The sequence below is a fragment of the Sander vitreus genome, chromosome 9 (assembly GCF_031162955.1).
Source record: "Sander vitreus isolate 19-12246 chromosome 9, sanVit1, whole genome shotgun sequence".
Taxonomy (NCBI): Eukaryota; Metazoa; Chordata; class Actinopteri; order Perciformes; family Percidae; genus Sander; species Sander vitreus.
In genome coordinates this window covers 16,561,458-16,575,519 of record NC_135863.1, presented here as the reverse complement: position 1 = coordinate 16,575,519, position 14,062 = coordinate 16,561,458, and the positions used below count along the sequence as shown (strand labels likewise).

The following is a 14,062-nucleotide window of genomic DNA, read 5'->3' as shown; positions in this document are numbered from 1 at the left end:
GAGTAACACAGCCATTATTACAAGTTGTCTTGAAGTAGGTTGTCCAGTGTGTTCACAGCCAGCCTCAGCTGAATGACCTGTGTGTGATATGGGGTTATACCTACCTCCGAGCGATGTCAAATGAACAGCAGCCTGCTTCAGTTTGTCAATACGTGGCTCAGACACATGATATTGGGATTGGCAGATCAATGGAGTGCACTCAGATCACCATGTTATAATTGATTAGTGTAGTCCATGGCAGTTATGGTGATTTATTATGATAGACAGCTGGCTAACTTGAGTTTAGTTATGGCTTGGAAAACCAAGCTGTCGAATGGTGTGTTGTTTATCTCTCTCAAAGACTGCCACTGTGCAATTTGGCTGTAAGACCAAACGGCATCTGTGATTTCTTTCTCTGCACTTTATACTCCTTTTCTAGCAGCTTACTTGTGGCAGAGAAGAGGATTTTGACCATGAGCTTGGGCTCCTTATTGAATGAATAGGTTAATATCAAAGACTGGATCCCTGCGGCTCCTCTCTCCTTTATCCTCTTCTTTAGACGGCAGCAGATGCTCCTCAGCTCTGGTTTTATTGTTCATGGCTGGCCAGCCTGGGAGCTGACTTAAAAACAAGGGGGAGGAGATGAGGTTTTAGTGCCCTTTTTCTTCCTTCTCCTTCACTCTCTCCTCATAGTTCCCTCTCTATCTGTGTTAGTCTTATTGAGCCCAGTTGGTGTCTGCTGGATGATTTAATTCCTTGATTGAGGTTTTGGTCCCTTTTAAACAAAAGGCTCCATCTTTGAATAGGCTACATGGCTCCAGAGGGAGGGCTCTCAGCCATTCATAGCCATTTTGGGTGCATCTGCACTTCCTATAGAGCCTCAACTGTGAGGCTGATTTAACACCAGTCAGCAGCAACAGGAGCGATCTTTCTCTCTCTATCACACAAGTCCCGAGTGCATTTATGAATCCCTAAGACAACACACACACACACACACACACACACACACACACACACACACACACACACACACAGAGGCTGAAACCTGTAGGAAGCACACACAAATACAGGCACACACACTGAATCTGTACTTCCCTTGCTTCTGCTTCTCATTATGCCCGGAGGACAATACAGCCTGCGTTGGCAAAGAGCCAGCCCCTCTCATCCCCATTAGGTCATGCAGAGAGAGTTGTAGTGGTGATGGATACCTCAGTGACCCTCAGCGGCACTGTCCCTTGGGAGAGGAAAGGAGCTTATGTCTACAGCATTGCAGCCAGGCACACAGATATACCCTGGAAAGGGTGTAGGTGGACCTGGGGATTTTGATAGGTTTGAAATTATGTGTAAAACAAAATGATTACATTTAACTTGAGCACAGATGTTCAAATGGTTAACCTCCTAAACCCCAAAAAGCCTTCGGCGGGTCCATCATTACAAGCACATGTTGTCAGAAAAAGCACAGTTTAAACCCACAGATCTTAATTTAAATTCTAGTCAAGCTCTCAAGATTTCCAAAGATATCAGAATTATAAAAGCGTTGGTGGATGGATATGAACAATTCATTCAAGAAATAGTTTCAACAAAGCCTTGGAACAAGCTATATAGGACCTTTACTGCCAGTCCAACATCTTCATGCTTCACGAAGCAGTCAGACATGTATTTTTTTTGTGTGATTTACCTGACGCATTCCTTACTACATAGTCACAACCAATCGTCTCTACAATTACGCCTAACTTGCTTATTGTTTCTGAGTCAGATCCAGAAAAGTGTGCTTTACAACACTCATGTTGGGAAATGTAGCCTTGCATTTACTCATTAGGGCTGGGACCTCCAAAACTGAAGGGATTCCTGTTGCTTTTTTTTCTTCTTTTGGGAATGGTACCTCTGATAGGAGCTGCTTGTAGCCCTAACTCGTGAGATTTATCTGGCGTCCTGAAATGGAATTCTGGGAGTCACCATATCTTTAGTCCACACTCACTGCTGACATAGCTTGCTTACTTTTGGATCACCTCTTTGTGTTCATGTGCTCATTAGAGTGTGAGGCATACAGTGACGGAAAGAGACTGGAGGAGTGAGAAAAAGAGTTAACATGGAGAAATGCATATTATTCCAGCTGAAGCTCATTGACCCTCGATGTGTCACTGGGTCATTAACTTCCTGCCAGATTAGAGAGTCAGCTGGTGGTGTCTCAGCACTGACTGGCTTCTCTGTTTATACAGTCAGTGTATGTATATATATGAGTGTGATTGTCTTGGGAGGTCCATTTGGAAGAAAATGTTGCACAGACTAAGAGCATGACACTTAAGGGCGTTTTCACACTTGCCTCATTTGGTCCGGACTTTCGGAAACCTCCCCCGGACCACGGTTCAGATCAAAAGGCCAAATTTTGGTCCGATAAAAAGAGGTGGTCTCGGTCCGGACCAAACTGAACTATGGTCCGGTTCGTTTATACTGTGAAAGCATTTTTGGGATGGTTCGGACTTTCGGACCAAATACAAGAAGTTCCTTTTAAGGAATAGCTCGGTGCTTAGTGTGTAGGCTACATGAGAAAGTGACGGTGAATGTGCTCAGAGCAGACAGCTGTCGGCTATCAGAACAGAGAATACATCAGCCGTTTATTTGTTAAGTGGTAGTAAATGTACAGTGTAGGTTTCCATTTGTCTCTGAATAAATTCTCCAGAAAGAAAGTTCCCATGTCTTGCTCCTCATCACAACAAAACAGAAAGTTGTAGGCAGTAGGGGAGAGCAGCAGTCAGCTGAGGATACGAGAGGACGAGGAAGCCCGTCTACAAACCAATCAATTATAAGTATCTGGAGACGCAGCTCACATATGTGATGACGGCAGGACGTAGTTTTGTCACGTATAGATCTTTAGTGCGCTTGCATAACTGCAGTGTGAAACCAAAACTTACCGGATCAAATGTATACAATGTAACAAAAACATGAACCTTGGTTCGGACTTTCATGTGTGAAAACGCCCTAAGGCTTCTAAGAGAGATCATAGACACTAAAACAACTGGCCTTATAAAGGCAAAATATTTCTTTTCTCTCTGCACTAATTGGCACTCTAGACTTACTATCGCTCCTCCTCTTCTCTGGGTGGAGCTTTTTCTTCTTTTTTTTTTTTTTTTTTAAAGTTGGGTAAGGAAGACAGAGGAGGAGTTGGGAGAAAGTGAGTAAGACCTGCTTGGCTTATTTCACTCCTGCCAGTGTCTGTCAAAACCTCTTCCTGCCAACTCCACCTTCAGTTATGGCATTAAATTAGTGCTTGTTTTATGCTATATATATTTTTTCTCTTTCCAGTTTGGCAGAGGGGTATTTACTGTTCTTAATTGTTCCTGTGCGCATGCATGCAACACACTTTTATTCACTGATTGTGTACACTAGTGCTGGTCAGAATAATAGCACATAAAATGCGCCCTAACTTTGAGTACAGCTCAGTGACATATTGACCCACACAGTTCCCCTGGGACTGAGGATGCAGTAGTCCAGACATGAAAGAAAATTAAATCTAAAAGAAAAATGTAACTATAATCCCTCAGTTAGTAGTTTTATTAGCTGTTGAATTTGTTTTTTTTCCTGATTGATTGTTGATTTTCTGTTGTTTTAATTAATCAACTGAGTAACATTTCTGTGTGTAGGCCAGTCTTTATTTATCTTGATTATTTATCCAATTGAATGCACAGTGGAAGTAATTTACTCCAAGCCTATTCTCCTTGACTGGATAATAAGGGGTTAGGTGGGCTGAGGTTGGTGAGTTCAGTGGGGATGAGTAGTACTGCCTTTTATAAAAATGTCTGGTTTAAGAAGCTTGTTAGTTGTTAATGCCCCCTCATGCCCACAGTAAGCAGCTGAAGAGCCTCTGTCTCCCCTCAGTTGTAGCCCTGTGCTCTAGTGTCTTCCCATCAGCCCTCAGTAAGCAGCTAAAGTGCCAGGCTAAGCCTACGCAAAGCAGACAACCCAGAGTCTTATCTGAGGAATGCTGGGCATCCTTGCAGAGGATCTCCTCCGCAGGGAGGAAGCTGCATTATCACAAAGCCTTTTTTCTCCTTTGATTGTCCCCTGGGACTTCTCTATTTTCTATCTAATTTTAGGTGTTTACTTTTCTCTCTGTCTGTCCTTCTGCCCTTCCCCTCTTTTTCTTTGTTCAGTTTTCTCTCTGTCACTTCCCTTCTTTTTTTTTCTCCACACGAACTGAGATGAAATGCTTTTCGTCCTACACACATATACTGTACTATATATTTGCTCTTTGGAAACTAGCAGCTCAGGAGTTAAAGTAACAGATTTAAACCAGACAGGGCCCATGATCGAGGATAATAATGATGCTGTCTTTTGTGGTTTCTGCAGTTTTGCATGCCTTGGCATTTTACAGGCTTGCAAGTTTTTGGGACTGTGGTCAGCTATTTTGGCAAAGGCACAAGCTCATGACTCTCAAGCTGCTTTATTTTTCCTCTAATTCTCTACTGTGACCTAAATGATACCAGAGTTGGCTCTGTTAAGATATATTTGTTGTTGCAGTTTTGTATTTGGTCCATTATGGTATGTACAGTGGTGTGAAAAAGTGTTTGCCCCCTTCCTCATTTCCTGTTCCTTTGCATGTTTGTCACACTTAAGTGTTTCGGAACATCAAACCAATTTAAACAATAGTCAAGGACAACACAAGTAAACACAAAATGCAATTTGTAAATGAAGGTGTTAATTATTAAAGGTGAAAAAAAATCCAAACCATCATGGCCCTGTGTGAAAAAGTGATTGCCCCCTAAACCTAATAACTGGTTGGGCCACCCTTAGCAGCAACAACTGCAACCAAGCGTTTGCGATAACGTGCAATGAGGCTTTTACAGCGTCCTGGAGGAATTTTGGCCCACTCATCTTTGCAGAATTGTCCTAATTCAGTTACATTAGAGGGTTTTCGAGCATGAACAGCCTTTTTAAGGTCATACCACAACATCTCAATAGGATTCAGGTCAGGACTTTGGCTAGGCCACTCCAAAGTCTTCATTTAGTTTTTTCTTCAGCCATTCGGTGGTGGACTTGCTGGTGTGTTTAGGATCATTGTCCTGCTGCAGAACCCAAGTTCGTTTCAGCTTGAGTACACGAACAGATGGTCGGACATTCTCCTTCAGGATCTCTTGGTAGACAGCAGAATTCATAGTTCCTTTTATCACGGCAAGTCTTCCAGGTCCTGAAGCAGCAAAATAGCCCCAGACCATCACACTACCACCACCATATTTTACAGTTGGTATAATGTTCTTTTTATGAAATGCAGTGTTCCTTCTACGCCAGATATACTTGGACACACACCTTCCAAAGAGTTCCACTTTTTGTCTCATCGGTCCACAGAATGTTGTCCCAAAAGTCTTGGGGATCATCAAGATGTGTTCTGGAGAAATTGAGACAAGCTTTGATGTTCTTTTTTGCTCAGCAGTGGTTTTCTCCTTGGAACTCTGCCATGCAGGCCATTTTTTGCCCAGTCTTTTCCTGATGGTGGAGGCATGAACGCTGACCTTAACTGAGGCAAGTGAGGCCTGCAGTTCTTGGACGTTGTTGTGGGGTCTTTTGTGACCTCTTGGATGAGTCGTCGCTGCGCTCTTGGGGTAATTTTTGGGCGGCCGGCCACTCCTGGGAAGGTTCACCACTGTTCCATGTCTTCGCCATTTGTGGATAATGGCTCTCACTGTGGTTCGCTGGATTCCCAAAGCTTTGGAAATGGCTTTATAACCCTTTCCAGACTGATAGATCTCAATTACTTTCTTTCTCAATTGTTCCTGAATTTCTTTGGGTCTCGGCATGATGTGTAGCTTTTAAGGATCTTCTGGTGGACCTTACTGTGTCAAGCAGCTCCTATTTAAGTGATGCCTTGATTGTGAACAGGTGTGGCAATAATCAGGCCTGGGTGTGGCTAGAGAAATTGAACTCAGGTGTGGACAACCACAGTTATAGTATGTTTTAATAAGGGGGGCAATCACTTTTTCACACAGGGCCATGATGGTTTGGATTTTTTTTCTCCTTTAATAATAAACACCTTCATTTACAAATTGCATTTTGTGTTTACTTGTGTTGTCCTTGACTTTTGTTTAAATTGGTTTGATGTTCCGAAACACTTAAGTGTGACAAACATGCAAAGGAACAGGAAATGAGGAAGGGGGCAAACACTTTTTCACACCACTGTAGTGATCTTTGTCCTTTAGTATGTCTTAACCAACAAATTCGGCAAAAAGAAAACAGTACCTGAAAACAGGCTTGAACAATGCAAAATGATCAATTAAGGCAACCCCAGAAACATTGGGTGCATACACCCAACCAGTTACTAGCAGCACCATGTGGTTTGGTAGCTTCCTATCTTGTTTTTAGTTTGAGATGTTAATTCTTCTAAAGATAGCACTGTTGTGTTTTCTGATTATTCCTTTGGTTAAACAGTACAGGAAGAGACAAAACATTATCTTGATATTTTTGCAGATGATTGAAATGAGCTATCCTGTTATTTGAGCTAATTCACATGTGTGTATCATTTATGATAACTCCACAGAACACATTGGTTATGTCAGTTATTGTAAAGTTTCAGTGAAAACAAACCTCATGAAGGAATGGATTTGTGAGAGTGGCCTCTTTTCCCTCAGCATGCTTTTTTGGGCATATCTCAGACAATAACATTTCTTATTTTTCAGGTTGATAAAATAAACTGTCTTTGCTCAAATGATGAAAATGATAAACTGTAGGCCTTGGTACTTTCAGGACTGGACCCGGGGATCAGGTTACTAAGGCAGGCCAGTCTGCATGCCATATAGTGATTTAAACCAGGTTCCTTTCTCCCAAAGGGGGACTTATAGTGTACGCAGAATACATTACTGATGCAAAGCCACACTACATGATCCATCATTAGACCAAACCTTACCTAGCTGCTGTCTCTGTGATTCACACTCAACTATAATTGACTATTCTGCATTCATTTTTGTTACAGACGGCCTTAACCTGGATCATATTCCTTTGGCTGTGGACCAGCTAGATGTTACAGTGACTGAGAGTGTGTCCTTAAATAGTATGACTCAGTATGACTTTAAAGAGTTTCCTTTTAAATGAATCAGTAATGTCAGCCAAGCTTTCTGTTTATCAACTACAATGTAAAGCTGTCATGTCAGTCCACTAAAGTAACCACAGCAACACACTGTCAGTAATTTTGGTGTGGAGTGAAGTTAACTCGCAGTTGTACTAAGAAGTATGATTGTATAAGGATTTGAGTGCTAATTACAGAGTAGTGTTAGCCCTACGCGGTTTTGTACTGACGCTAACTACTGTAAACTAAGATTGTGGTGCGAAAAGCTGCTACTAGTTGTACATGGATGAACCCAACTGTTCTCTTTTCTCTATGTGCAGGTTGCAGATAGCCATGTGTTCATTGAAGAGTTAAAGATTGTTATTTAAAGTTTAGTTTTCTTTGAAACAAGAACATGAGGCCATTTAGGACAAATGTGTGACGTCAGTAGAAGTTCAGCATGCTGTGAACTCTTGCTCAACTTTTACAGAACAGCACGTAAACGCTGTGGTTACATTTATTATTTAGCATTAATGCTTGTGTAATAAAACCTTGTAATGCCTGCTCATACCTGACAGTAGAACTAGTCGCATGTTGAGGAGGACTGAAAGTATGCATGTTTTCATTACAACTATAAACCACATCATCTAATTTTACTTGATTACTTATTGATTAGTACGCCGTCAACCAGAAGTCTATTATGGCCCTCTGTTGCCAAACTCTTATTTAAAACAGTGCTGCAGTTACACGAAAGGGTTTTCAAAGAATTGGTGTCCGACCTCGTTGACTCCAGAGTCTAATGGCATGGGACCCGGTCATGTGATTCATCAGTAATACGTTTGTCCTGCCCCCTTAGCTTTTTTTTGTGGTTTAGTTCATAAAAGAGCCTGGTAAATCTTCAAGGCAGGAAATCAGTGATAACAGTAGAAAGGTCTAAACAAACCTCTACTTTGTTCTCAGTTAATGGTCTGCCCAGCGCTCTGTGATGTTGGAAGTGCTTTAGTGTTGGAACCTTGCCAGGCAGAGTTGAGTTATCCATGGATTGAGAGAAGTTATTGTGGTGAAAAGTTACAACACTATCATGTCGGTTCTTCATCATACATCACTGTAGGTGTCTTGTCTGTGAGAACGAATAACTATAATAACAACTAGTTATTACATCATTTGTGGTTTCGGTGTTCTCTGTTTTTGTGTCTTGGTTGCTGTCGTCAAGCGGAAGGGTTCACTTTCTGTGCAGCATCTGTAGCTGCAACTTACAGTAAAGTTTCAGTGGCAAAGCTATTTACATTTGATGTGACAACAATGCACGGCAGTGTTTTTAAATTCGAGTCACCACTGATGCACTTGTCTGAACCCTGTGCCTATGCTTATGTGCTTTCTAGAGCAATATTCTTCTCTTTATTTTGTTGAAATGGAAATACAGTTTAATCTTTGTTTAACCTACTCTGAAGACTGTTTTTAGATGTGAGGACAACCACACACTGGAAACTATCTACATTTACTCAATTTAACCATTAGCTTTCTCTGTCAGATATCGTACAATCAAAATGTTTTGAAGTTTGCCTTAAAGTTTGTTTTGTTGTTTCAAGTTAACATTTTAAGTGTAGCAGTTATCACTTCACACTTATGTTAGCTTTTTCACAACATGAGGATAGGATCAGCAATTTACATTTTGTGTTTTCCCACTTAATTTCTCTTCTAATATTTCTGAAACATTTCAGTGGATTGGTAAACATTTGGTAAGTGGGATTACTATTTAGCCTCTGCTCACTGTAGTGTAAAGGGTTTTAATATGTTTATGATAAACCACTGATTACAGAAAAAAAGGTTTAGGAAAGTAAATAACTTTATGGGACACAGGCCTCACGAATTATCTTTTGCTAATTTATAAAGCCTGTATCCTATCAAACTGTTATATTTCTTCTATGGGCCTCTCATCTAGGCTAATCTAAGACACATCTCTGTAGCGGAGTTACGTTATGTTCAGAACATAAAATTCAGAGAGTAAAATATCAAGGATTAGCTTCCCATGTTGTTTAAGACTATTTGTAAATGAACTATTTTGTTTGCATTTTAAAATGCTTGCTCAGAGCTGCAATGACGCACTGTTTAGGCTTTTAGAAAGCTGCAATGGTTTATATTGAAAACCATTCACTGTCTTGCAGTGTTTCTACAGGCATTACACAAGTGCTAAATGTTTATTGGAATAGAATAGCTAATTGTTGGAAAAAAAAAAGTCTGTCCTCCCTAATGTAACTGCAGAGGTTTCTGCTGTGGCCTCAAAGCCTCATTTTATCATGGTCCATTGTCAGTATGTGAAATTATCAGGCACCATTGTCATTGTGGATGTATACAAGTGACACCAATTGTCACTGATCATTTACAGGTGCTGCGTGGTGAGAGGGAAGCAGTGGGTGCGGCATGCTGAGGCCACTCCCCCTGGCCCAGGATGAGTGTCAGAGATGGCGCTGCCACCATGGCAACGAACGCTGGTGGAGGAGGGGGGGGAGGCGGGCCAGCTTGCCCCAACGATCATGATGGCCGCTCATACCTGCTCCAGATCTACCCACGGTTGGCTGCCCAGTCCACCACCTGCTGCAACCTTAGGTGAGCGTGCCACAGCATTACAGTTAGAAAATGTAGCAATAACAATAAATGTTTAGCTATGATGTTGTTAAAGTAGAGGAACTACTGTAACGCAGCATTGATCAAGCTTAGCAATTACTTTTTTTCTACTCTTCAGAGTGCAGAAAGATGCGACAGCAGCCTCCGTGATCTCGGATGCTGCCACGGCACTCGGGCTGGACCCTGGTCGAATGTATGTGCTGGCAGAGGTGAAGGAATGTGGCGGAGAGGAGTGGGTGCTTGAGGCTGGAGACCTGCCAGCACAGAGGTTTCTGCTGTGGCCTCGGAAAGCCCAAGAGAAACACCCTCAGAGCCTTGGCTTTTACTTCTTACTGCAGGTAGAGTTGACGGCACACAGTTCACTTTGCAGTCAGACTCGGTGTATTTAGACCGCTGAGAAGTGTCCTTCCACTGTCTGACTATTACATTCTGCTTCGTTCTGCTCTCACTTCCTCTTCGTTGCCATTTTCAGTGAAAAACAAAACAAGTAGTCAACCTAAATAACAAATTACACTCTAATGATGGAAAATATAACAAAAAAGGCAGTTGATAAGCTACATGCAAAATGTTTCCCAATATAATTTCATCCCTGTGAGTTCTATACCATTTGGGACTGCCCTTTACCATTTACCACTTGTTTTAAGAAATTCAAACAACCCAGAATAATTTTAACAGCATCGGACAGATGCAAGTGCATCAGTTTCATCAGTATATGGTTAAGCTACGTTTTTTTCTTTTCCTTCCCCTGATCCAGGAGAGGAACCATGATGGCACTATCCATTATGTCCACCTTCCACCTGTGACTAAGGAGCAGGAAGCACAGCTAGCCGCCAGGGGCTTCCTTCCTCCTCCACAGGACGACTTTGCAGACCTCTGCAACCTCCCCGTCCTCAATGAGGACAGCATATTAAACAACCTGCGCAAGCGCTTTTACAAGAAAAAAATCTACACCTATGCAGGCAGCATCCTCATCGCCATCAACCCTTTCAAGTTCCTGCCCATCTACAACCCTAAGTATGTCAAGATGTACGAGAACCACCAGCTGGGCAAACTGGAGCCTCATATTTTTGCTATCGCAGATGTGGCCTACTACGCTATGCTCAGGAAGAGGGTCAACCAGTGCATCGTCATCTCTGGGGAAAGTGGCTCAGGCAAGACCCAGAGTACCAACTTCTTGATCCACTGTCTGACTGCGCTCAGCCAGAAGGGCTATGCCAGTGGGGTGGAGAGGACCATACTGGGAGCTGGACCGGTCCTGGAGGTGAGATGTTACCATGTGTGACAAAAGCATTTGCATACATAGACTAAGGATGCAAAATACATTGAGTTATATTTGGACATTATTATTTGGGACAATAATTATCTCCAGTGGTTATGAATAATAAAACATCCCATGAAAGTATCAGATCCTATGCAGTGCAGAGCAAATGGGTTTTCAGGCTGTGACTCCATTGCACTTCTGTGCGTGGGCTGAGCTAATGGGGCAGTGTAAAAGACTTTAACATAAAGACTATGGTCTACCCAGAAAGAAGAAATGAAAAAGAGGATGGGAAGTTGCTTTATCAACCCGTCACGTGGCCCCTTGCCTTTAAAAATACTGTGGGAATTTATACAAGACAGGCTGTTTGTTCGTTTCCTATCTCTACCTACTTTTGATTTGGTATTTCTTTGGGTAACATTATGGGTTCTGTTTTCGATCATTAGAATATGAACAACATGAATTTCGTTAAGAGCTGTTGCTGACCAGACGCTGGTCTTTCTTTGTTGCTGTTTCAGTCAGGTGACTGCTCCTCTTCCTGCTTTCTTAAAAGATGAAATGCTTGTAGTGACTTGCTCTCTGCAATAGCTGACAGGACAGAATGAACCAAAACTATAGCCAAACTGATACAGAAAGCTATATGTAAGTTACTGATTTGATAGTTGGTAGGAGAATATCTATCAATAAATCATGCAAACTCAATAAATGAGTTTTTCTTGCTACTATGTAAAACTGCCGTGTTGAATATTTGTGTAAGGCCAACTGGTTGATAATAATGGTGCCCCGCGTTTAAGCCTGACTCTAGACAGACACAGACTGACCAACCGTCTCTTTAACAGTCATATGGACTCTGAACAAACAAGAGTGTCCCATGGTTAGTTGTCTGATTAACTCAAGTAAGCAACTGCCTCACTGATACACAGGAAAAGGCGGTGCTAATCAGATGAAACACACCATCAGAATACACATATCTTATACATTTGCATTCAGAATGCATATTTTAATATTCATTTGTTAGTGAACCAAATCAAAACCATTTTTATTTGCACTGTCCTGTCAGCAGTTTAGACTTGAGTGTGTGTGTGTGTGTGTGTGTTTTTTCAGGCAACTTTTGAAGTGAATAATTTGAATAACTACGCATTTAGAACAGATACTGTATGGGGAGCTACCAGTGACTGAAGGCTTCTGTCTTTAACGCTGAGGGTATCTTTATGCTGCAGACAGCTGAATATCCAGAGCTCATTGCAAACTACAGCTCTCTGTGTGTGGTGACAAAAGAGGCACAAACAAATACATGCAGACAAGTAGACATCTGTTAGCTTTTTTATTGTTTAACAAAAAAATGGTTGCATCATGAAAGGTAAGTTATTATTTTAATCTCTGAGCTACGTTGCAAAGAACAGAGTTGACTTGATTTTGTTTATTTTTCATCCCTGTAATGAGAAACGGGGTCTCCTCCACTTATGGAAAAATTTACCCCTGGGCAGACCTCAAGCAGGGTTATTATTGTGAAGTCATTTTCAGCATCCACATCATGGACGTGGAGGCATACAGTCAAGGGAGAAGCCCATAGTGAGTCCATGAAAGCATCGGAACAAAATATTTCAGCAACGTTTTGCTCCTGTTCCTACGCTCATGGACAGCTCCTACTCACGCTCTCCGTCTCTGCAAGATTTGGAATGATTCAGATTTCTCTTGGCACAGCTACCAGAAGACTTACAACTTTCAGACAGGTTGCTCACGTCACATCTACGTTGTCAAGCTCAGTTTGAGGCTGCGTAGCAGCTGCGCAGTATGCTCAGCCATCACCGGAAAAGTGCTTCTAATTGACTTCACCGGTCTCCGTCGAAGTCTATGGTGTCGCTGTGTCCATTTATTTCACTGTCTATGGAATTGCTGCCTATCGCTGTGTTAAAGCTCATATTATTTCAACTCTGACCCAGTCATAGCCGCTGATTTTTCAAGCTGCAACTAAAACCTAGCCTAGAAGTCTAGACGCACCCTAGCGGCAGCAAATGTAATTTGCAGCCACGGTCAGTCTAGCAACTCTTCGTTGGCTTGTGAGCTGGAAAAAACTAATTCTCGTCAGGCCAATCACGTCGTGTATAGAGTCGGTTGGCGGGCTTAACATAAGGACGGCAGAGTTGCGATGGTTCCGCGTGAATTCCCTGCTACTTGAAAACAAAGAAGATGGCTGCTGCTGCTGACGAACAGCGGTCTTTCGAATCGCACTGACATCATTCTTAAAAAAGGAAGATGTGTTCGGAGTTTTGCCAACCGGATACGGCCAAAGTTTAATCTATGAGCTAGCGTTGCTCTGGTTGGCTATGAGTGCAGAGGGAATTTGAAAGACAACCGTTTATCCCGGCCCTCGGATTGAGCCCTGCCAATGGTGAGTTCCCAGACCCAACATCTTGATGTGGGTCTGGCTTGTCAGGCTAACTAAAATCAGAAGCAACGACGATTACCTGCGCCACAGTTTGTCTCTGTGCTCTGCGTCCTACTTCGCAGTTTTTACTCTGATCATCACAGCGACAGTAAAACTGTATTTGTATGTATTTTACATTTCACATGCATGCCGAACCGTGGGAGTGGTCTGTTACACCACTACTGTATATTTAGTGTACTGATCAGTAGAAAATGTATTTTAAAATAGAAAACATCACTTAATAACGTTTTGTATTTATAACCCGTGTTGTAAAAATGTATCAACGGTAATAGCAGTTACCTTGTGTAAGTCACTCTATTAGCTGACTGGAGTGAATTCTCCAAAGGTCTGTCTGGATTTAGTGGGACATTTGTTGTACAATGACAATAAATGAACCTTGAACCATGTGCAGTTGAAAGTATAAATTATTACATAAATATTAAATAAATACAGTTTGAAGCAGAAATAATCAAAAACCTAGTTTAGGCTACTTGTTCTATTCAAATAAATGAAATCCCTTTGCTTGTAAATGTCTCTTCGTATTCCTTTTTATGAAAGAAAAACAATTTTTGATACATTTTCATTGCGCCCCTAAAATTCTTTATGCGCTCCTAAATTTGTCTACATAGGAGCATATGTGCCCCTTGGGGGAAAAACTTTTTGAGCCCTGACCCTAGGTCATATTATGTTTGAGTGCTTCCTGTCAGTGATGTAATCTGGATGTATGTTTAGTGATTTG

The 14,062-nt window shown here is 41.8% G+C and overlaps 1 protein-coding gene across 8 annotated transcripts in view; it reads left to right on the top strand.

Moving 5' to 3' along the window:
- Nucleotides 1–14,062, top strand: part of LOC144523410 (myosin IXB) — a 61,553-nt gene that overhangs the window by 15,404 nt on the left and 32,087 nt on the right. For all 8 annotated transcript variants that reach the window (XR_013502502.1, XM_078258944.1, XM_078258942.1 and 5 more), the window contains exons 2-4: nt 9,399–9,619; nt 9,756–9,975; nt 10,392–10,898. Coding sequence is in view for 7 of the 8 variants with exons in the window: in XM_078258944.1 (XP_078115070.1) it covers nt 9,462–9,619; nt 9,756–9,975; nt 10,392–10,898 (885 nt within the window). In the remaining variant the exon portion in view is untranslated. The remainder of the gene's footprint in view (nt 1–9,398; nt 9,620–9,755; nt 9,976–10,391; nt 10,899–14,062) is intronic.